The sequence below is a fragment of the Coturnix japonica genome, chromosome 5, assembly GCF_001577835.2.
Source record: "Coturnix japonica isolate 7356 chromosome 5, Coturnix japonica 2.1, whole genome shotgun sequence".
NCBI classification, from domain to species: domain Eukaryota; kingdom Metazoa; phylum Chordata; class Aves; order Galliformes; family Phasianidae; genus Coturnix; species Coturnix japonica.
This window is the reverse complement of record NC_029520.1, coordinates 22,913,381-22,937,233: the sequence shown is the minus strand read 5'-3', so window position 1 is coordinate 22,937,233 and position 23,853 is coordinate 22,913,381. Positions and strand designations below refer to the sequence as shown.

Below are 23,853 nucleotides of genomic sequence, written 5' to 3'. Positions count from 1 at the left end.
TGGACAGAGAAAAAAGGTGGGGCTATTACACTTGACTGCTTCTGCAAGATTTGTTCCCCAGCCCTTGTAGGCCACAGATAGATGCTGTGGAGTCTTTAATTAGAAAACACTTCAACTTCTAATTTGCTGTGCTTAATTGATTTAAAAAATGAAACAAACGTGACCTCCGTGCCCTTTTGAGGAGAAGAAATTTTGTGAAATAAAGCTATATGGAACTATTTAATGGTTTTTTTTCCAAGTCCTGTTGTTTTGGGGTGGACTTTTTTTTTTTTTTTTTTTTTTTGAGACAAATAAGGAAATATGTTCTCTATTGGAAGCACAAAAGAAGTTTGTACATACAATTTAATAAAAGCTAGGCAAAGAGTAGAAAGGCTTGCCTGGTTTCCTTCTACTTTTCTCTCACACATGAATGAACAAGTGCTATTAACGTCTTCACAAAGCTCCCTTGCATAACACTTTGTGGCATTATATTTACAATGGGATAAAAGAAATTTAACAGCTTAACAGGCATATAATGTGATTGAGGATCATAAGACCCTGGGTAAGACAGGGCATGTTTGTGTTAGACTACAGGCACGAGGGTGTCTTTATGGGCTTTTTTTTGTTTTTAATCATTCTGTTTCCTCTATATGGCATTGTGTACTGGAAAAAAGAGTACATCGTTCTTTTAATGTCTGAAAAGGCCAATGCCTCGCACGTAGTGTGCACTTTGGTAGAGATGGATTACAGCCATTTGCATGTTAAGTTATTAGTACCTTTTATTATTGAAACTCATCTTTCACCACACGGTGCTACATTCCTCTTGCTGTTGTAGTAATCTTAGTTAGAACAAGGAGACCTGACACGTTGCCCTTTGCAAAGAGGGTTCAACTTCACATGCTTTCACACTATATGTTTCATCCCTGGGCAGGAGAGCAGCTGGACAGATGTAAGAGTGCCTTGCTGTAAGAGACTTCACTTATTCTTCCATTCCCATGCTTCAGTCTCCCAGCACAAAGCATCTTCAGTCCCCATCTCCCACAGCAGTCTCAGTCAGCAAAGAAGCTCGGAGAACAGCACTGTGCATTTGTTTCTCGCTGGGTTTAGATCGTTCAGCTCCTTGGCTAGGGGTGATGGACATTACAGCAGTGTAAATACAGCTGCCTCCTCTTCAGGAAGGGATGTGAAAACAAGCCAAGATATCCTCATGAATGCTGAATTTCGTTGATTCAGTTCATCCTGAAGGAACGTATCAGTCTTGTAACAGGAACTAAGCATCGTTTTGCAGATGTCATCATCCTGGAGGGAAAAAATAAATAAATTAGAACCTCTGAAAACAGTTACTCGCAGGAGATACTTCTCCGTTCTTAGCTGGTTTCCTCGGGTTCCTTAATTTTTGCCTTTCCAGTTTCGTGTTAGCGAACCAGACGCATCTGCTATGAGCGTTTTATTGAGAAGCCACAATTTACATGTTCTCCTCAGCCTCCTTTACCGCCCGCACGCAGCTCAGCTCCCGAGGGGCGTGGAAGCCCACGGGCCCGACGCAGCTCCTGCCGCCCCACCTCCTCCCGCCCCGGGCCCGCCTTGCCGCTGGGGCCGGGCCCGCCCAGGCCGGGGCGGGCGGGAGGGCGGGGATTCGGCACGGAAGCGGCGGCGAGGGCTGCCGGGAAGGGCGGGGGGCTGCGGGCCGGTGGGGCGGCTGTTATTTCTGCGGTGCGGGGTCTGTACCCGCTCAGCTCCCGGCTGGCGGCTGCTGCTGCCGCCCCTGCCCGGCGGAGCCGCCGCCATGCACGACGCCTTCGAGCACGTGCCGATCCTGGAGAAGCTGCCGCTGCAGATCGACTGCCTGGCGGCCTGGGGTGAGCCGCCGGGGATGCCGCCGTGCCTATACCGCCTTGCTGGGCAGCCCCTCTTCCTCTTTCGTCCTCGTCGGCGGCTCTCGGTGCCGCTGGGTGTGGGGTGTCTGCGGTGCAGGCCTGGTGCGCGGCCGCTTCGGCGCTGAGAGCTGTTCCCTGAGTGCTGGCTGCTTCCTATCCTGAACGCCAGCGGGGCATTCTAGTTTTAACGTTAGAGCCTGCTTGCTTGTATTATATAAGTGCATAGGCGGTATTTTTCGGTCTGCATGGCGAGGGGGTTGCACAGCCTGATCGGGTGCATTGGGAAGGCTCTTGTGGCTGCTCGGGCCGTTCCTGTGCTGTGCTGCTGTGGGACAGAGCTGGTATTAAGACCCCTTCAGATGCTGTGGAATTGTGGCCCTTTAAATCTGTTTACCATAACCTTTGTATTAGCGCTGTATTTAGGCAATGATTTGTTTTCGGAAGAATTATATAGCAAAGGAGATGTGAAGATTGTCTATTTCTTTGTTGAGATTTTAATCTTTATCACTATGAAAGTGTTTACTTTGCCAGGGTATAAGGGAGCTTAAACCCACCGGCCTCTGATGGAATGGTTGGATAAAGTCAAGCAGTGGAAGGAAGGGTTTGCAGGAAAGCAAGAACAAATATAAATACAACTAACTTAAGTAGCGAGGAAGTGCTAGGAGTAGAAAGAAACATGCATGTGTATGCTTTTCCTATGTGGTCCTCAGCAAAGAGGAAGATTTCAGTCAGATTGTGTGACCTGGTAAAGATATTACGCCGTTTGATTGCTCTAAGTGCAGTAATTTGGAACAGTATGAATCTTAGCTGCAGAGCTCATATATAAAAAGTTTCTCTTTTATAAATCTTAAGTGACTGCTAGTTGTCCAAGCACTTAAAATGCCATTTAAACAAGAATGCCACGTTGGTTCATGCACAGCTGACAATTTTGGAAAGTCCTTATAAGAAGCATGACTATTTTAAAGCATAGAACTTCTCCTTTTCATTTTTTTTCCCCTTGTTATGTAGAAGTGTTCCTTCCTTGGAGATAGTGATGCCTGAATGGTAGCTTATTGGCAGTCTTGATTGAAAAAGATACAAGTGCTTGTTTATCTGCTGTTGTACAAGTAAGCAGGGTTTGATGTCTTGACCATAGCTTTGTTTTACTGTTTGGTTTTTGGCCATCGTCTGGTAACAAATGCTGCAGTCTAGCACTTGCACAAGAACGCTGCAGGGAGGATATGCCTGTGGTTGCCGTATGAAGTCCTCTTTGGCTTTTGAACCAAACTTCTAGGCGTTAGGATAAATGCTGCTTAGCTGGGAAGAACAGTCTTTGCCAGTACTGATTATTTTCTCCCTACTCCTTTTAGAGGAATGGCTCCTTGTTGGTACCAAACAAGGGCATCTTCTTCTTTACAGGATCAAGAAGGACATAGGTAAGTTGACTGTAAGAATGACACAAGTAGTTGATTATGTTGTTTTTATTTCTTTCATGTCAGATGTTGTGATGTTAACAAAATATGTTCAATTTATGATTTTTTCCTACTTGGAGTTTAAAGAATGTGTGAGCTCTTTAATAGAACTGTACATGCTGTTTATCAAGTATTTAAGAAGGTTAGCTAGTAATATCAGCCTGTTGTATGTGTTTGTGTGCTTTATATAAGGTTGCCAGATCTTTCTTTAGCAGAAAGTGTAACTTCTCTGAATGTAGTACTTGCTGTGCATAGACATGCACAAAAGCAGCACAGTGTGCTCATTGCTGCAGGTTTGCTTGTCATCTGTTAATGCAAGGTTGGATTAGTAGATGAATGAAAGAGCAAGTTTATTCAGTGGGCTTATCAACATCAGGGGTTGGGAGAGAAGGAACTTTTACTATTTCTGTCATGTTTCTACTTTTCTCTCTGTCTCTTAGTTATAATTGCTCATAGTCTATTCTGGAGAATCCATAAAGCCATTCTGTTTGAAACTGAATTGATTTTCACTGGATAGATTTATATTTTGGGTTTCTGCATAGTAGCTGGTAATGAAATAATGCAGAATAGCATGGGACAGCAAAGGATAATAAAAATATCCAGACATTTCTGTCCAGGATCATCTCTTGGAAAGGTACTTGTTTGTATCTGTATGAGGCTGAATACAGCTTGCTTTTCTGAAACTTATAGGAAGTCTGTTCCAATTGGAACATGCTAATCTTGAGTTGCTAGTGTCTTATCTCACCTGGTAAATTTCTCCCCCTTTTTTGCATCAGTGCCAGGAGAGGTTATGTCATCAGAAAGTGTCTGTAAGTCTTTATCACTAAAACTCCTTTTAAACCCTTGTGGTGTAGTGTTTATTCCATGTCTGCTTTGCAGTGATGTGTTCCTTAGCAGTTTAAGTTTTTGATACTTGATTTGTGTAGATAATTTCTTTATGGATATCATTGAATATCTTTGGGTTTCAAAATGCTTAAATCTTGATATCTAAAATCCCAGCAAGGTAAAAAAAAAAATATATAATTACTGCTGAAGTTCTCAGACAAGTATGAACAGTGTTATTTATCACCTGACGATGTACGAGACCTTCTGGTGCATCCAGTGTTAAGCATCTGATTTTGCTTTTATAGTTCTTTGTGGTCTATTTAGTGTAAGATCTATTCAGCCATAAACTTAAAGGCAACTTCAGTTCATTTGCTGTCTCAAATCTTTTTTGTAGGTTGCAATAGATTTGAAGTGACACTAGAGAAATCCAACAAGAACTTCTCAAAGAAGATCCAGCAGGTAGGAAATAACATTTTCTTGGCAAGGGGAATCATAACCTTTGTGCTCAGACAAGCAGCACAATCTTACAAGTACTTCTTGAATCTGCTAAGCTTTAAAAATCTCCCCGAGTCTATAAGAGGCAGCACAGCCAGGTGCTCTTGCTCACTGTTTTCCCATAACAGCAATGAGTTTGGTGTGTTTGCTGAAGCAGAAAGCTAAGCATTGGGATGCACGGGCTTATTTCTGACGTTTATGGAAGTGCTGTTATTTGCAGTAAATACTCAGCTACTCTGACAAAATATTTATAAACGCAATGATAATATGTCAGCAAACTGATGATATGGTTTGCCTCTTGATAAAATACTATAGCAATGTGAATATAATTCATATTACCTGGCATTTAGAATGAAAATAACTGATAATCTACCGTTAATCTTATGGCTGTGATATTTTTTTAGCAGAGGGAAGAACTTTATGTTGATGCTCAGGAAAGCATCTGTCTCAGAAAGATTAAACTCCCTCTTTTAGTATCACTTGTCCACGTTGCTTAGAGGTACACTTGTACTAGAATCATAGAATTGCTCAGGTTGGAGAAGACCTTAAAGATCATCAGGTCCAACCATGATCTAACTATACAAGCTTAACTGTAACAACTGCATGAAAAACACATGGGTGTAAGTGAAACCAGCTGCAATATCTGTCAGGAAGACTGTGCATAGGTAGCTGCCTTGCTGTTTTTATTATTTTGAGATTAAGCTAAATGCTTTTTCTTAGGCTGTCTATAATCAAGTTTAATTCAGAGGCTTTGTTCATGGATGAAATCACTGATAGAATTGTTTCTTTCAGATTCATGTTGTTTCTCAATTTAAAATTCTGGTCAGTCTGTTAGGTAAGTAAGGACACTATTTTAATACTTAACAAACTCTTCCTGGTGCAGTTACTTGCCCTGCCTGTGGTATGGCTTCCGCATGTGCATAGAACTTGAGTTGTTGGAAAGTTGTCTTCTAGAATTTAGGCTTTTTCACCTTGTGAAGTAAGCATTATGCAGCTTGGAGTGGGAAGCGGCTTTGCTTGTTGTAAGCCAACTTGAGGAACGAAAAAGTTTCATCACTAAAGATGGAAAAAATGTGCATGTATACTAAAGTGTGTGTGTATACATATACAATTTATATATAAAGCCTATGTGCATTCACATGAATACATACATATTATACATATGTATGTAGACTGTACCATAGTCTGAAATTTCTGTTGTACTAACCTGCTTGATGCATGAAACTTACCATTGCTATGTGGCATCAAATGCAGCTTATGTGCAAATGGCAATCTTTTACTCTCTCATGGAAGACCTGAATTTGCTTGTTTCAGGCTTCCGTTTAACCTTATGATCTTCCTTTGTCTGTTTTTGCTTATGTTGCTACTCCTTTATCTATGATCTCCAAGTCCCGGCTCTCCCGACTCCAGCATGCGTAGATTTCAGCTGCCTGCGTCCCCGTGCGTACAAAAACTTGACTGCAGCACCCACTGCTTGAAACTGTTCACTTCTCACTAATATCAGGAGCCAGTTCACAGTGGTCTTTGCTCATCCATCATGAGCTTGCACTGGTCTAGCCTGTTTGCTGTCTCTTTCACTCCTACTTCCTCTGCGTGATTAGCACCTATTCTCAGTTCCTTCATGTGTTTTTAACCAGAGTTGGGGTTAGTCTTCTCTTCTGCACACATACTCTTGTATTTCTGTGCCTGAGCACTTTCTTTTCCCAAAAACTGAAAGATTTCCTTTTTCTTTCTTGCAGTCTTTCTCTAACTAGTTCTTCTTTTTATATGTAGCCATAAGCTGCAGTAGTTTGAATTAATGGTGAGCTCAGTGTGTTTAAGCACTGAAAAATAACTGGAATTTTGTTTCAAACAGAAAATAACATTTATGTCCATGACCTGTTAACGTTTCAACAAATAACTACAGTTTCCAAGGCAAAAGGTGCATCTCTCTTCACCTGTGACCTTCAGGTAAGATGAGGAACACAGTGGCACAAACTTTTTAATCTTGCTGTGTAGACTTGGTTCATTAATTTTGTGCTTGTTTGTTATATGTTCCCATGTGGCTGTTTTGATTGTGGCTTTTAACTTCAAGGCTGCTGTGGTAACTATGAGGGTGACTTTTCTTTCTGCATTGTTTCACTAAGCATTTCCATTGCTTGTTGCATTATATTTGTATTTCTGTTAAGCTGCATTGGTTCAAGGAGTCTCATGATGGTTATGGTAGATTGGGGCCATAAAATGGTTCCATGAGACGTAGCAATCCTCTGTTAGTGTGTTGTGCTTTATTGATTCCTTTGTATCTGAGTTTCTCACCCTACTCACATTGTTCAGAAATCTGGTCTGTAACCAGAAGAGATGGCTTAGTGCTCATTGTCTGTACTTTTTGTCCTGTGGGAAGTTTAATATTCAGTATTTTCTAATAAGTATTGAGTGCTTCCTGGTGTCATATGTCATGTTGACATATTGACAGCTCTCTACTTATCTTCTATTTCTGTGTATGTCTATATTCAACGCTCTATTTTTCGTATTTCCTGGTGTCACAATTACTGCCATCTAACCAAAGTTCGTTTTCAGCTACTCCATTTACCTACTCTGCTTTTGTGTTTAGAGACTCCCATTCTGACCTGAATGAACAAAGCTACTCTTGAGCTGACAGCTCTGCTTCGGGCTGAAGTTTCTTTTGACCTTGTATTATCTTCTTTGTCTGTTAGTATTGATGAGTTTAGGCCTGTCGTTTTACAGCAGTCAGATAATGGAGAAGAGGTGCTGAGGATGTGTGTGGCAGTGCGGAAGAAGCTACAACTTTATTTTTGGAAGGACAGAGAGTTCCATGAACTACAAGTGAGTTGACTGTTCCAATAGCCTAGTCTGCCTCTGTAGGAACTCTATTTACTGTTTTTTCACGCAGACCCCACTAGAGTCTATGCTGACTTTTCAGGTATTTAAAATATCCAAATTCTGTTGGTTTTTCTAGTGATTTAACAAAGCAGCAGCACATGAAGGTGCAAATACAGGTTTTAAACTAAAATTGGTGGCATTAGTACAGTTTCATGAATTAAATGAAAAGCTGTGTTCTGTATTTTAATATTCCTGTTGTTGTATGTTGTCTGTGCATGAATCTGGCCTTTTAGTTGAACATTGCTTTTCCTTGACCAGCAGAAGTCAGATGTGTGTGCAAGGGAGCTTGATAACAATAGTGCTTCCTGTTAGACTCCTATTTTGATTTTTCTCTTGTAACAGTCACTTTGACTTTTTTCCTCAGGGTGACTTCAGTGTACCCGATGTACCCAAATCTATGGCCTGGTGTGAAAACTCCATCTGTGTAGGTTTCAAGAGAGACTATTACTTGATACGGGTAAGAACAGACTTTGAAACTCAGAGTTTAAGGAGAAATGAATGCCAGTGGGGACTGTAGAATGCTCCTGTGTTCACAACTTGAGCTGACAAAGAAAGAAAAACAGTGTTTGGTGTTCTTGTTTTATGTGTTTAATTGTATCCCTTTAAGCCAAGGTTTTGCCAGGAAGAGAACTTCTCTTTATCACTTTTGGAACTAGCATACGAAGGTATTGTAGGAAAAAGATAACACAGAAGCTTATGTTGGGCAGCAGAGTTTGTAAGCTCAGCTTGCATTTTATGTAGTATTCCTCAGAAATAACTTTGCTCCAAATTGATAGAAAGACCAAGAGTGTGTTCTGATTTTGGAGAAAGAGCAACCTAGTGCTTTTTTTTGTTGTTGCTGTTCTCTTGCTGAATGGTAGTAATTCCTGTTTGAAAGTCTCTAAACTTACTGCCATTCGTTTACTATTACAATTTCTGCTTATGCTTAATTTGACAGCAATACTTGATTCTCTTTTCCCCCTTTAAAATTGGCTCCTGCTGATAATACAGGAAAATGAGATGAAGGTGAGGTGTACCTCGTATTCATACATCTATTAACTGAATGGCATCTCTGTTCTGTAGTTGGCAGGAAAATTGCGCGGTAAGTTTACAGCCAGTTCAGGCTGATACTGCTGGTGGAAGCAGTCCTTTTCTGTGTCCTTCTTGTTGATTCCCCACTGTTGTGGTACAAGTCGTTCTGTGTCTGCTCAAGGAATCAGAGTTGAGATTTGTTACCATCTTTGTGTTGGCTCTGGTATTTGTCCAACCTGTTGCTGAGCAGCTTGATTTCACTGAATATACATATAAGATGTTTTTAAGGAATTGTTCTCTGCTGGTTGAATGATGATTTATTGGGATTCTTGGACTGTAACGCAAGGGAAGCAGCAGGAAAATGTAGCCGGAGTTAAGAGAATAAGCTTGTCTGTTTTGACAAGAGTATGTCGTTAGGTCAACTCAAGAAACATCACTTTCATTTTGTATTTTAAATTTGTTTATTTTGTTGGAGAATGGATTTGAGTTCAGTTACCTAGATTATCTGTGGCCACAGCAGTGAGTGGTTAAGGCAGGGAGTGGTTAAGACTGGGAAGTTTGCTTCACTTCTTCTAGTTTATTTCTAATGTTACAGTGCTTACTTGTGCTAGAATAAAACCATGTTAAAGTTTTGACCTAACTGAAATCCTGCAGTTACACCAAGAGCTAATCAGGCAATTTTGCTGATGTTGCTGCTGTGCTATGCATTTTATGTGTCTGTGTGATATATATACTCAGCTGCTATCATGTGTAGCAGAAATGCTAAGTCACAGCCTGAAACAGTGATTGAGGTGGGAAGGCAGGGCCAACCCAGGGGAGCTCATGTGTATGCAGTGTGCCTGAGTGAGCAGAAGGGATGGAGCCAGGATACACCCCTTCCCAGACCTCATTTAAGGGCTGGCAGTGGAGACAAGGGTATCATACATACCTGAGGCCTTTTGAAGATGAGCAACTTCTTTCCTTTATTTCTGTGCCCATGGCTGTTGTATTTGAGCAAACCCTCACTTGCTGCAGCCTAGGACCTTGCTATTCTGCTGTCATTGCTGCAAGTTCCATTATGTTACATCATGGTAACAGGAATATGTTGCCTCAGACACAAGACTATTAATTCTTTCTTTCCAAATGAGTATAATCTTAATAAATGTTAATATGCAGAAAGTTCTTACTGCAGTTTAAATTTACACTTGTCCTAACTGTGATTAATCTGAGTTGAGAACCCCTCTACTGGGTAGTGTTTAGTGTGTTTTTGCTTTCACATACTTTCTCCTACATCTTTGATTTGTTGCTTTGAACAGTAAGTCTTTTATTTTCTTTGTTTTTCTAGGTGGATGGAAAAGGATCCATCAAAGAACTGTTTCCAACAGGGAAGCAACTGGAACCATTGGTTGCACCTCTAGCAGATGGAAAAGTTGCAGTTGGCCAAGATGATCTAACGGTTGTCCTCAACGAAGAAGGGGTCTGTACCCAGAAATGTGCACTGAATTGGACAGATATTCCAATAGCCATGGGTGAGAATTAGCAGTAATTTTTTTGTTTGCTTCTTTGCTCCTTTGTAAATGATAAAATTGTTACTTTCACAGTGTTTAAAAGCTAGCTGGATTAGAAGTGTGACAGCTGGCTTCTAGAGTGTTCTTAGTTGCATTTTCCAAGTGCAGTGAGTCCAGCGTGTTTGTTTCTTTCTTTCTCATCATTACACCCAGCCTTTTTTCTTCAAGTAACATGCCTGTTTCTCTAAAGGAAGAAAATTTGAAGTGGAAGGCAATGCAGTTTTTGTGGGCACTTGAGTGCTGCAGGAATTCTGTATATTAAGTGACGGACAAAAAGCCTTGTAGTCTGTTAGCTGTCAGCATTGGGCACTGATTTCTATTACTAATAAGAAAACAAATCATTGAATCATAGAATCACCAAGGTTGGAAAAGACCTAAAAGATCATCCAGTCCAACCATTCACCTATTACCAATAGCTCCCACTAAATCATATCCCTCAACACAACGTCCAGTCATTCCTTGAACACCTCTAAACACACTTCAAGGAAAATTGTTCTTTCTTGACATTAAGTCAAGAGAGAACAATTAACTTATATTTTCACCTGTTTCTCAAATAGAACATCAGCCTCCCTACATCATTGCTGTTCTGCCAAGGTATGTGGAGATCCGCACGTTTGAACCCCGACTGCTGGTACAGAGTATTGAGCTGCAGAGACCACGCTTCATCACCTCTGGAGGGTACTGAGTAGAACATGACTGCTTTTGTTGAGCTGTTTGTGTGGTAGCATGCTGGAAAAACTGGGAGAAGTTTTTCGTATTCTTCTGGCTTAAGTAGCAGGATTGAAACGGTTTGTTGCTGTTTATGAACGGAGAAGTGGATGTAGTGTGCTGAGGAGTAAATTATAAGAATAGTGCATCTTTGGGAATTCCTGATCGCTGGAGATGTTTCTGCTTGTTCCTGCTTTGCAATATTGCTTAATTTGCCTTTGTATCTGATTCATAAATGCATAAGTTAGCCAGGACTGTTCTAGTAGAGTGTTTCTTTTTTTCAGCATTAGGACATAGTATCTAAAGTTTTTGGTTTCTTTGCAGGACAAATATCATATATGTGGCTAGTAATCACTTTGTTTGGCGACTCATCCCTGTGTCCATAGCCACACAGATCCAGCAGCTTCTGCAGGATAAGCAGTTTGAGTTGGCTTTGCAGTTGGCAGTAAGTACTCCAAATCCTTTGGGTTTGCAGTGGAATTTTCTTGTACAGAATTGTGCAGGAGGATGTTTGACTGCAGCTAGGTTGAAAAGCTTAACCTCCTTAATGTCTGCTTTGCACAAACTCTCAAATTATAGTCTCTTTTGATATAAGTTTCAGGGTTATGCTGCCAGTTCTCCATGTTGATGTAGTTGCTTTAGATTTTTCAGTGTCATTTTTCATATGAGTTAAATCTCTTAGATGTTTAATTAGTTAACTTTCTTGCAGACTTAGTCAGTTTAAAGCCTTTAGGCTGGCTGTAAACAGTTTTGCTTAGCTTTGTGTGTTTTGTTTATATCAATGACCAGGAATTATTGTAAGAGCCCCACATGTTACATAATCCTTACTTAGAGATAATGAAGCAGTGTATTTCATTTCATTGCTTATACAGTTTTAGGATTTTTTCATTTCTGAAAACTTCCTCAGAGTTACGCTAAAATAAATTGCATTTATGATTGTGAACTTGGGAAAAAAAAATAAAGGAAAAAGTAAATGAATGAAAACGTATTTTCTGTTGTATAGTTAACCAAAGGTGGCTTTCAAACCTTCCAGGTTATCTCGGTGTTGCAATTATCATAGCATGTAAGAATTAGCATTGAAGGTGTTCACTTGAGTAGATTATCCTTTTTTGAACATAGCAGGCTTTTGGATTTTGTATTCTTTCTAAACTATATTCTGTGATTCTGCGATGTTAGTCGTGTTATTTCTCTGAGGGATTTTCTTATTTGTGCTGCCCAGTTTTTTTTTAATGTTTATTAATTTGTGCATAGGAAATGAAAGATGATTCAGATAGTGAGAAGCGACAACAAATTCACCACATAAAGAACCTCTTTGCCTTCAACCTCTTCTGTCAGAAGCGCTTTGATGAGTCAATGCAAGTTTTTGCCAAACTTGGTACAGGTAAATGCTTAAGTTGACCTTAACATACCTGGCTTGGGAGAGGTTAAATGAACATTACAGATCACTGTATGTTTTGGTTTCCTTTTAAAATAATACTGTCTTGTGCTGTCCAGTCTCCTTGTGGATAGCAAATAGTCTAGGCAACTGTTCAGCCTCCTACAGTTATAGTGCTCAACTCAAACTAACTGAATTTAATTTAAATCACGAAATTGCCCTTTGTGCAGAATATATTTGTACTGTAGCCTGTTCTTGCAGTGTGCATGGCATATAATGCAGATGCTGGAGGTTTCTGCAGATGTCAGCATTCTACTTTTAGCTTGGACTTGAAAATAAAGAGCTTCTGTAGGTCTGCTACATTCTTGTCCTCTGACTGAACTGAAGACCCTAAACCTTTTTTTCTGCTTTAAGGGCTAAGCTGCTGAGGCCAGGAAGCTTTTTGGTGGTTTTGGAAGTTAAAATAGTCTCTGATATTCTTCAGGTTTGTTTTAAGATAATTGGAAGGTTGAAGGCTGGTATGCATTGTAAAATGGTGCTTAAGACTGAGATTCTTGCATTGTTGACATTTGAACTTAGAAATTTCCTTGATGTCTAGCATTGTATTTACTTCTAAAAACTAAACTTTATATTGAAGCTACGTTACGTTTAAAGAGTTGGCAACATTATACGCAATGATTATTAATACTAGTTATTTTTTGCTTAGATCCCACTCACGTGATGGGTCTGTATCCTGACCTACTGCCAACAGATTACAGGAAACAGTTACAGTATCCCAACCCCCTGCCAGGTCTCTCTGGGACAGAGCTGGAGAAGGCACATTTAGCTCTGATAGACTACCTAACGCAAGTGAGTACTCCTATATCTATTTAGAGCAGGGTTATTCAAGCTGTAGCATATTTTGTTGGGCAGATTTCTGCAGGAAGTGGTACGTCTACTCCAGCTCTGTTAGGCTAGCCTTACTAGAACGTCCTGTGACTTCTCTGAGAACTGGTTAAAATTTACTCCTGAACTCAGATTTGAGTTGGAGTCTATTTTGTTTTCAGTAGCTTTCCGAAAAGGTCTTGGGCTCTTGACCTTCTGTTTTTGTTTGGTGACTGTTACAGAGGGCACTCTATCTAACTGCTGAATAGTTAGAAATAGTAAAAATTCTTAAGGAACCAATTGATAAACTAAATTACTTGTTTTTTTTATTTGGTGGGTTATATTTTCTGGGGGTGGGATTGATAAGTTTGTGGCTTTTCCATGTTAAATTTTCATTCGATGTCCTTCAGAAAAGGAGTCAGCTGGTGAAGAAGCTAAATGATTCTGACCATCAATCCAGTACCTCACCCCTCATGGAAGGAACACCCACAATCAAATCCAAAAAGAAGCTGTTACAAATCATTGATACCACCCTGTTAAAATGCTACCTCCATGTGAGTTTTCACCTGACTTAGAGATTATTCCTATTAAGACTTGAATTCTGTTGCAATACAAGGATGAAAAAATTGAGGAGGAATACAGAGCTATGTTAAATTCTCAAAAGAACTGTCTCACTTTTGGTCTAGAAATGATGTGGGTGGCTTTGGTCTCAGATAGTTCTCATTTATCAGGAGGCAGTTTTGTGAAAGAAAGTACTTGTAGATGCTTCAGTGAAATGAATGTTGTCTTGCATATTTGTTTTGACATTTTAACCATTGCTTATTGTGTTGCCTTTACTGTTAAATGCAGCAGTGTGATCTTTGTTGTCAACAATGCTTTTCAAAGCAGACCTCTATTTTGGAAGGGGAATGCTGTGATGTGTTTTTGCTCTTTTCTCCCAAAAAATTGTGGAAAAGAACTTCTTAAGGAAGATGAGGCTTGATCTAAGATGTTAAGCTGTTGCTTCTTGGACTGTTTCTCTGTTTCAAATAACTTTATGTACTATAAATTTAGGAAGAACATGTTAAATAATATGTTTTGAGTGCACTATTTTTGCTTGCAGACAAATGTAGCACTTGTGGCACCGTTGCTACGTTTGGAGAACAATCATTGCCACATTGAGGAGAGTGAACATGTACTGAAGAAGGCTCATAAATACAGTGAGCTCATAATATTGTATGAGAAGAAAGGTCTGCATGAGAAAGGTAGGTGTGAGGCTGGGATGGGGAGAGGGGAAGGGATAGGAGCATGTGCTATTAATCTTGTCTATATTGCCTGCAAGTTGTTTACAGGAAAGCTGCTTTTTTTTTTTGTTGTTGTTGTTGCTTTCAAGAAACTCAATGTGGCTTAAATTAAAATGGCAGTCATGCTTGTAAAGGAATTAACCTTTTTGCTTATTTGAAAGCATTACAGGTGCTGGTGGATCAGTCAAAGAAAGCTAACTCGCCTTTGAAGGGTCATGAGAGGACAGTGCAGTATCTGCAGCATTTGGGTAAATGTTTACAGTGTTTCTGTGGGAGTGTTGCTCTGTCCAGATTTTAGTTATTTTTCAGAAACTTCATAGGTACTACCAAGCTAAATGACAATCTGCTTGTCCAGTCTGCTTTCTTGTGTAGTGCAGACTTTAGGAATTAAAGCTCAGGAGTGTCCTGTTTGAGAACTTGAGAATCTTATTGGTAAACATTCCTTATTTCTGACTTTAAAAATAAATAAATAATAATAATACAAAAATTCAACTGTAAAAGAATATACTGTTACTTTGTATTTTATTCCAGTAATGGTTTGCCATCACTGGTGAAAGGAAAGTCTTACTTCTGGGTTAGGCTTTCCAGTGGAAGGTCTAGCTACTAGTTGCTGGGCTTTGTAGTGTCTTTCCCAAAATGAAGCTTTTGTTTTCTGTGTATGTATAAGTCTAGACTATAACCTGTGTATAGATTAATCTAGGTTATGATCTAACAGTTCTAGTTGCTGGCTATAGCATTGTAGTAGCAAATTGCTTAGCTTGGTTATTCGTTGTAAACTTCAGATCTTTTTTGGTTTTGCTGTTGTTGAGAATAGTCCCTTTCCATGTGACGCATTATCTAATTCTAAATGCATGACTCTCATTTATCACAGTACTGGTAAATCAAATTCAACCATCCAAAGTAGTTTATGGGGGAAATAAATCTCTCTCACATTTACACTACTGGCAAAGCTAGATTTTGATATATAATTTCAGACTATGTATCCATACATATATATTTGTATATATTTTTATTTATTATTTCTTTCAAGAACTCTTGCTGGCTCTTGTTAACAACATGTTTATTCAATGATAATGTTATTTCCTGTGGCTTTGACACCATTCCTGTTTTTGCTTTGTGTTGATTTCAAACAGGAGCAACAATTATTTTTGCAAAGTAATGAATTGTGTCCTTAGCCTGCAATATGTGAATTTGCTTGATTGGAGAGGAGAAAATGAAGTAGAATTTTACTGTCACTGGATATCTCTGAAAACAACTGCTTGTGTTTGGAGTAGGTAGATCTTCAGGAATATAATGCTAAGCACTGCTATCTCTTGTATTCTAGGTGCAGAGAATTTGCACTTGGTATTTTCCTATTCTGTCTGGGTGCTAAGAGATTACCCCGAAGATGGGCTAAAGGTAAGTTTGCCACTGTGATTCTTAGTGCAGCATATGATGTAAGAATGCATGTAGCAGCATTATATCCAATTTAATGTCTGATATTGTCTACATTCAGCATTGAAGCAGAAAGCTTAGCAGTAGACAGATCAGGACAGCTTAGCAGTTTCTCTGAACTTCATTGCCTCAGAGGAAATATGTTGCTGCACTGTATTTTTAAAGTATTCTGTGAATAAAATTTCATTCTACAGATCTTTACAGAAGACCTCCCTGAAGTGGAAGCATTGCCACGAGACAGAGTGCTCAGTTTTTTGATTGAGAATTTTAAAAGTTTGGCTATTCCTTATCTGGTAAGGACTCAATATGTGTTAGTGCATTATGTTTAGTTCATGTTATACATAGGTCTTTAGTTTTCAAGGTGTACGTGGTAGTGTCTCAGAGAATGCTAGCTTTGCTGTAACTTGTGGAAAGAAAATAAAATCCTGAGGTCAAGTTTGGTAAAAGTAACCGTGAAGTATAAAATTGTTGCTTGCTTTTAGCAAATTACTTTCCAGAGTAAGTGTCTTCAACTGAATCTGAACTTATGTTTGCAGGAACACATCATTCATGTCTGGGAAGAAACTGGTGCAGACTTCCACAACTGTCTGATCCAGCTGTACAGTGAGAAAGTGCAGGCCTTAATGAAAGAATATCTCAGCTCTTTCCCAGCAGGTATATTTTAGCCTTTTCTGGTAGGCAAGGGAGCTGGCATAACACATACTTTACAATGTGTTGCTCTAAGCCTCTACATATTGATAAGAAGATACCCTAAATGATGGAAGAATGGAACAACAGAAATTGTGGGTTTGTAGGTTTAGTTTCTTGCTACCTTGGAGGTCTTAAGTGACCAAGTGACAACTTTGCTCATGATTAAAAGAAATGACGGCTACTGCTCACTTTATTTTAAGGGTGGAGGTGGGTTTTGAATAACCATATATTGTCCATGTGTTTTAGAAACCTCAAGTTATGTATCAGGTGCACCCAACTCTTATAAATGTAACAGTTTCATTGGAATGTGGTTTATCCTGACTTTATTTTGTTCCTCTTCTTTGTACTATTGTCACGAAATAGTTGTAATATGGTAACTGATGTTATTTCTTTCATACAGATAGATCTCCAGTGCCTGCTGGGGAGGAAGGAGGAGACTTAGGGGATTACCGGAAAAAACTACTTCTTTTTTTGGAGAAGTCTAGCTGTTATGAACCTAGTCGACTAATTAGTGACTTTCCCTTTGATGGTGAGTTCAGTTTCTTTAGCCTAAACTAAACTGTTGATGTATTTTACAATAGAACTTCATCATTTTTTAAGAATCATAGCAACTGGAAGCAGAGGAGGTGGCTAGATCTGTTGTAAGTCATTGTGTGTGTATTCACTGTGTTTATGCTGGCAGAACTGTTTTCTCAGTTCTTACAGGACTTGTTTAAATGCTAGCCTAAGACCCTGTGGCATCTCCTATTGCTTAAGTATTTAGATGAACCTTTAAATGAGCTTGAATTCCTTGATAGTTTGTTATATCCTGAGAATTCAAAAAATATTACTATCTCTACTGTTCAGTAGACAGTGTAAATTTATTCTATATTTAAACTGCATTTTATCCTTTTTTCTGTTAATCTGGTTAGTAGTGGACCTTACGTTGTCTTTTTTAAGTGTAGCTATTGACCAATCGTTGTTCCTATCACTAGGTCTTCTTGAAGAACGTGCTCTGCTCTTGGGTCGTATGGGGAAGCATGAGCAAGCTCTGTTTATTTATGTTCATATTCTGAAGGACACCAACATGGCTGAAAAGTAAGGATTTTTTTTTTTGGTAGTTTTGTAAGTTGGTTGAAAGTGGAAGGCATATGCAAAACCTCTGTTTTCTCAGCACTGTAATGCAAAGTAACCAGTGCTGCATGTCCTGTGTAATTGATCAGAATTGGATGTATGGTCACCTGATATGGGTGGCCTCAGCAACTGAGCTTTTAGATGGTAATTTCTCTGGAATGAGTTTCTGGGTTCCAAATCTGTCCGTACATTTCATTTGATTCTTCTCTTTTCTAGCTACTGCCATAAACATTATGACAGAAACAAAGATGGCAACAAAGATGTAAGTAGCTTTATCTTTGCAGACTTCTTTCCTGGGGATTTAGCAATTGCAAGCTTGCACTTTTTTTTAAAAATTGTTTGCTTTTGTGAACACTACTGCATTATTTGAGTTGAGTGTGTATTCCATAGATAAGTCCCTGATGCAATTTAGACAAGGTACTGTGTTCTTGTTCCAATTAGATTTACAGAAAAAGTTGCTGGTAAAAATCAAAGTGGTGTTTTGTAAAGATGAGTTATAGAAGATAAATGAAAGAGGCATGATTAAAAGGTACTACTTTTATAGAAAAATCTTAGTATAGAATGTAAGTCTTAAAAGTCTTTGAACATCACTTACACTTTTTTCTCTGCATTTTTAAGAAAAACGCTGCTTGAATGTCTCTTAGAATTTTGACTGGCGAGTAAATAATTAAATATAGCACTTTACCAGTACTCTTGCTGGTTTTGAGAGTGCGATGACTTCAGAAGTTTTCCTTTTGTGTGTAACAGGTCTATCTGTCTCTGCTCCGGATGTATCTCTCCCCACCTAGTGTTCATTGCTTGGGGCCAATCAAGATGGAAGTGCTGGAGCCTCAAGCCAATCTGCAGGCTGCTCTACAGGTGTTGGAGCTACATCACAGCAAACTAGATACCACCAAGGTAAGACAGACTTGTACATACTCTTAAGTTTGTACTGTTAGCAGAACCTACTGGAGCAGATGTGTGCGTAGGATGTTACAGTGTGAATGTGAGCGAGCTTCTATTCTATTTTGCTCTCAATTAGTTGTAATTTTTCCTTACTAAATATGTTTTGCTTTAGGCAATAAACCTTCTTCCAGCAAATACACAGATTAGTGAGATTCGGATCTTCCTAGAGAAAGTCCTTGAAGAAAATGCTCAGAAGAAAAGATTCAATCAAGTACTCAAGAATCTTCTCCATGCTGAGTTTCTAAGGGTAAGTACGCATAGCAAATCAGAATTGTGTTATAAAGCTGATGTTCAATATTTTAATCAGCTGTTCCTTATATGTGATGTGATTCCTCTGGATGGTGCCTTAGTTCATCTGAAATCAGTAAATGTGCACCAGATAGTTTGATTGTCCCCTGTTCAGGGTATGGTGGCAAGTGCAGTCATTTTAATTTGGATGGTGGTTGTACCTTTGTGAGTCTCTGGACTCCCTGTGCTCTGGGATGCGTTGCAGAATGATCTAGGATAGTGCGGACTGGATTTCTTCCAAGTAAACTAAATTGGATAGTGCACTTCAGTAGTCAGCTGAATTGCTCTTAATGGATGGAATGCTTTAGTCTGTGGTTCAGACTAACTCAAAATAAAATCCTAGAATACATGTGATGTCAATGTTGGGTCTGCAGTACTGCCTGCTACACAAGACTAAGTCCTGCTTATTTTGTGCAATACAACTTGCTGATATAGATATAGCCTGAAAATGTAATTGAAAATTGAATGTTCTGATCAGACTAGAAAGGAACTGTAGCATGGTATTGCTGTTTAAGCAAGTCTATTTACTGTCCTATAGGTTCAGGAGGAACGGATCTTGCATCAGCAAGTAAAGTGCATTATTACAGAGGAGAAAGTGTGCACTGTATGTAAAAAGAAGATAGGCAACAGGTGAGAGATCATGTGCTTTAAAGGTTGGGAAACAAAATCAAATGTGAATTTAACCTTAAAATGTGTGTTTACATGTATGTTTGTTATGTGTGTGTGTTTGTGTTTATGTACACAAAGTATGAAGGAGAAATCTGAAGAGTGTTTGAATTAGAAATTGTCATTAAACAGAGTTGCTAGGATAGCATCGAAGTCAGTGAAGTTTATTGCAAGAGTTTTAATCTTGCTTTCAACAAAACACTAAAATGCTGTCTAAAATTCTCAAGATACCTTATTTCATTATTCTGGAAGGCAGAAAATTTTATTTGATACCGAATTTAGAATATTATTGTCAGAACATTGCCTACTACCTGCTTCTTAGCTGCAGTTTAAGGAGAGCAATGTAAAGAATATCAAACAAAGAAGCATAGCTCTATATCACATGGCTTTGTGATTCCCTGGCCAATGTATGTTTTGAAGCATAGCAGTCTTAAAGCATGTAAAAGTACAACTCTTTCACTTGATACTTAGATTACAGTAATTTTTCTTCTGCTATTTCTAGTAAGTATTGATGGGCTGGTATAAAATGAGAATGTTACGGGCATTTTTTTTCCCTATTTGAAAGTCCAGTTGAATGCCACATGATCATTAACTGTTCATCTTGTTGATGTGAGCTGTTCCAAAAATATCCCTAGCATTCACAATTACAGAAAATAATTCTTTTTGAAAACATTTTAATGAGCGTGAGTTTGAATATATTAATGAGTGTAGTGATATAGAGATATATGAATATGAGTCTGAATATATTAATTTTCAAGTTTATTATTAGTGTATAGCTTGTAATATCAGAATTAAAATTTGCATATGCAATATTGGTTTGCTGTCTAGGGCTTTTCTAACACTGTAAATTTCAGTAAGGTTTAGAAGGACTGTCATGTCAGTAAGTTACCAAGTGATCTCCCAAAAACTAGAACAAACTTAAAACAAGAATCAGTTTCAAAATGGTGCCAGTGACTTCTAAGAAAAATTTCCTATAGAAATGAAAGTAGATTTTTTTTTTAATGTCACTCCTGAAATCCGTAGAATGTCTGATTTTTATTTATTTTTTTATCGATAAAGTATTCAGGGTGGGATCTCAATAGGAAAAGTTCTTTATCTGAATTTGACACTTGGATGTTCTTGTTCTAACAGTGAAAACTGTATTTGCTATGTTTCAAAAAATTTACCTTTGTTTTCTATCTTTTCACAGTGCATTTGCCCGGTACCCTAATGCAATAGTTGTGCATTATTTCTGCTCCAAAGAAGTCAACACGTTGGACACCTGACCTGGCCTTATTCAATAATCCCAACACTCCGTTGAAGTTCAGAAGAGCTGACTTAAAAAGTTGATGCTTCTGAGATTATTGAGGCTTGTTTCTAGGTTCTCACTGGGTATAAGTCATTTGTATCTAAGGACAGACTGTATCTACATGGTGATATTGATTTACTAGAAAATGACTTAACCTTGTCATTGTAGTGCTGACACTATGTTGAACCTCTCAGTACTCAGATGAAGAATAAAAACTGATCAGCCATAAGCTTTGTAATGCTCTCCAACTTGCGAAATGAGTTGTCAGACAATTGCAAGCTGTTCACAAGTCAGCTTGGACAGCAGAATTCCTCCTTGGGGTAACAGTGTTTTGATTTGGCCTTGTATGTAAATAGTCCTTCAAAAAAGAAAATGTATTTTGAGTCTTTGCAGCTGTATCACCACCGCATGTAAATCACCAGATGTATGGCATAAGGAAGGCTTCTCTGCCTATTTCTAGATGTAGAAAATAGTTTTATTTTCATCACAGTAATGGGAATATTTAAATGTTGGCCAAGGAATCCATTTATTGATGTTCAGTGTTATCACCTGGCTTTCAGATAAACAGAATTTGCACGGGGGATAGTCAGGCAAACAGCAAGCACGTCACTGAAGAGCTGCTCTTTTTCTTTTTGGGAACTGTAAATTGAATTAATTTGTGCGCTGTTGGCTGACTTTGGTCACTCTTAGCTTCCAGTCATGCTTAGAGACTGTTGTAAGAAGTTCACATCTGCATTCATGCAAAAAGCAAAGAACACCCTGGAAAGCAACTTTTTTGAGGGATTAAATTACAATTATTGCTTGAACTTCTTGACTACACTTAAGATGTTGTGTATAGGAAGCTCTTTGGTCACTGTTTCACTTCCCAGCATTGAGGTAAAATCTGGACTATTTCAACATCTCTCCTTTTCAATTGCTTTGGAACAACTGTATTCTGTGCAGGCTGGTACTGTTCTTAAGTTACACTTGGGCCAGAGGTCTAAACTGCAAAAACTGGGTTGTATCATACTCCTTGTAGGCTGTAATATTTTTGTCTTAACTTATTTTCCCATAAGCTGTAATCTGTAGCAAGTTGGTACTGGAAATATTGAAATGTGTGATTGGTGCAGAAAAAATGTGAGCCGTGGTATTGAAAAGGAAGCAGTAGCACATAACTTAATTGACTTGATCTTTGTCTCCAAATTGACTGCAGCAATAGTTATAGATTTGTAATGATTAAATAATATTGTTCACAATATGTAACTATCAGATGTTACATCTTAATGATTGAGTAATAAAGCCTTTCTGCCTAAGGTGTAACTGAATGTCAGCTAACCTCGTAGGTTTAGTTAAGCCATTGTTGTATGGATGTGTCTTTTAGGAACAGACCTGCAGTAAGCTGTCAGGAGTCCTAATTCACTTTAATTTACCACTATTACTGTTTTCCTTTGGTAACTGTATTCCTTTCCCACATGTTTCTATTTATTGTTTATATGCTGTGCATTCCTATGAGTTTCATGGTCCAGTGTTTTGCTACTTTTGTGCTTGTGTATCTTGGGTAGTATTGCTACTAATGTCTTTCTGTAGAATATGGGAAGAGGGTATCTGTGGTGTTAGTGTTTTTAACCTTGTATTTCTTCTATTTGAAGAAGAGAGTCTAAAGTACTTATATTCAATTTGCACATTCTGTATAGGTCTTTATATACTAGTTCAGGTACAGAGGGAAGGTAATTTGGGAGAGTTGTGTTTACAGATCATTGAGAACGAAAGGAGGGTATTTATCAGGCCCTGTATTCTTTATATACAAACACGACAATATTGCTCTGATTTTTACCTATCTTAGATTTAATACTGTTTTATTTACTTTCATCATCCACTGCCTGGAGAGTGGTATTAGCATCTGAGGAAATTCATTGTGCTCTTATTTCATGGTTACGGTTGTGCCTCTGTTCATCTCTGTTGCGTAGCCTTTACAAAGAAGTGATCTGTGCTGTATTTTTTCCTTTTGTTGGTTCTTACCATGTGGCTTGGATTTACTTAACCATGCAGCTGGTTTGTCTAAAGCAATAGACTGTAATAAATATTGTGAACCAGTTTGTGTTTCAGTCATTCTGCAGTTAAACTTTCTGGGCTACTCAGTTTATTTTAATAATCTTTGCTTTCTTCTGGAAGTCAGATTTAATGCGGGGGTTCTCAGCATCACTTCTGCTTTAATGTGTAATTCAGATAAGGCCACATCACTTCAGAGCTGTTACTGCTTCTCAACTTCTGCTTCGGATCTACAGGTTTATAGTATGTTTGTGAATGTTCTCAGAATCCTACTAAAATCACTTTTGTATCCTTTGAATAATGTTCTTGAAAGCCTTATACAATTAAATACATATTTACTAGAGAATACTAAAATCATTGATGTGTTTTGGTTTTTTTGAGTGGTGATGCACTGTTTCAGGGGGAAGGTGATTGAACAACACTGTGGTGAAGTCAGGAAAATATTAAGGCTCACAGATTTGTAATTGCTTGACTTTTTCAGGTCAGACTACTGTAGTGTTGGAGATAGAACACACGTGCTCGTTTTCCCTTTATAAAAATGGGGATTATTGGCTCTGAGGTAAAGCTTTTGTCTCCTCCACAGGTAGCTGAACTGGGGTGGGGGAAACAACAACAAATGAAGAATGAACAATTAACAAAAAACAGTGAGAGCATCCTTTGGAGCCTTGACAAAGGGCTCATCTTCAATATTTATGCATATTTTAAGTACTGTATAATATAGTTAGTGGCGTATGCTATTCGTACCTGCTGACAGAAAGTTAACTGAAGTGTAGACATACATCTGTCTTGACCACTGATACTAATGGTGCTAATGGTACTACCGATACTATGCCGATACTAATCCCCCCAGAAATAAAGTTACTGTATGTGAGACAGTCTTTCTCGTTTCATGTTTTGATGACATTTTCCTTGTCTGTTTTCTTAGTTTCATAGGAATGGACAGAAGCAAGCAGTTCTTTGGAGGTTAAGGTGGCTGTCAGCAGTGGCTCTGTATAGTTAAACTGTCCAGAAACAGTTAATGTGTGGATCTGTGACTATCAAACAGTTCTTATATATGTGTTTTAAAAAGCTTTTAGAGTTTCTTGAGAGAGAAATTCTGTAAAAGT

At 38.6% G+C, this 23,853-nt stretch overlaps 1 protein-coding gene and 1 long non-coding RNA gene across 5 annotated transcripts; one reads left to right on the top strand and one right to left on the bottom strand.

Annotated features, from left to right (window-relative positions):
• Positions 1 to 270: 270 nt before the first annotated feature.
• On the bottom strand, positions 271 to 1,557 carry LOC107314756. Its single transcript, XR_001555610.2, has 2 exons — positions 1,449 to 1,557; positions 271 to 1,278 (listed from the first exon to the last, which is right to left on the bottom strand). It is a non-coding gene; the product is annotated as an uncharacterized LOC107314756 (long non-coding RNA).
• Positions 1,558 to 1,630: 73 nt separating this feature from the next.
• On the top strand, positions 1,631 to 23,104 carry VPS39 (VPS39 subunit of HOPS complex). 4 transcript variants are annotated; one of them, XM_015864325.2, is made up of 27 exons: positions 1,652 to 1,838; positions 3,206 to 3,271; positions 4,084 to 4,116; positions 4,527 to 4,591; positions 5,420 to 5,462; positions 6,017 to 6,067; positions 6,483 to 6,577; positions 7,352 to 7,450; positions 7,872 to 7,964; positions 9,843 to 10,026; positions 10,623 to 10,743; positions 11,098 to 11,218; positions 12,025 to 12,154; positions 12,855 to 12,997; positions 13,423 to 13,566; positions 14,115 to 14,256; positions 14,457 to 14,543; positions 15,620 to 15,693; positions 15,924 to 16,022; positions 16,266 to 16,383; positions 16,820 to 16,948; positions 17,394 to 17,496; positions 17,749 to 17,794; positions 18,280 to 18,429; positions 18,590 to 18,724; positions 19,304 to 19,395; positions 20,621 to 23,104. In XM_015864325.2, the coding sequence occupies exons 1-27, from the start codon at positions 1,766 to 1,768 to the stop codon at positions 20,694 to 20,696; spliced, it is 2,712 nt and encodes a 903-aa protein (XP_015719811.1). In that variant the 5' UTR covers positions 1,652 to 1,765; the 3' UTR covers positions 20,697 to 23,104. The 4 variants fall into 4 exon arrangements, with proteins under 4 accessions (XP_015719815.1, XP_015719811.1, XP_015719812.1 ...); XM_015864326.2 differs by lacking the exon at positions 4,084 to 4,116; XM_015864327.2 differs by lacking the exon at positions 6,017 to 6,067.
• The last annotated feature ends 749 nt before the right edge of the window (positions 23,105 to 23,853 follow it).

Excerpts from the sequence above, each read along its gene's own strand:
- VPS39 (XM_015864325.2), top strand. The coding sequence starts at position 1,766 with ATGCACGACGCCTTCGAGCACGTGCCGATCCTGGAGAAGCTGCCGCTG. Across the intron at positions 6,578-7,351 it reads TCTTCACCTGTGACCTTCAG|CAGTCAGATAATGGAGAAGA; the intron begins GTAAGATGAGGA and ends GTCGTTTTACAG. Across the intron at positions 10,027-10,622 it reads AGATATTCCAATAGCCATGG|AACATCAGCCTCCCTACATC; the intron begins GTGAGAATTAGC and ends TTTCTCAAATAG.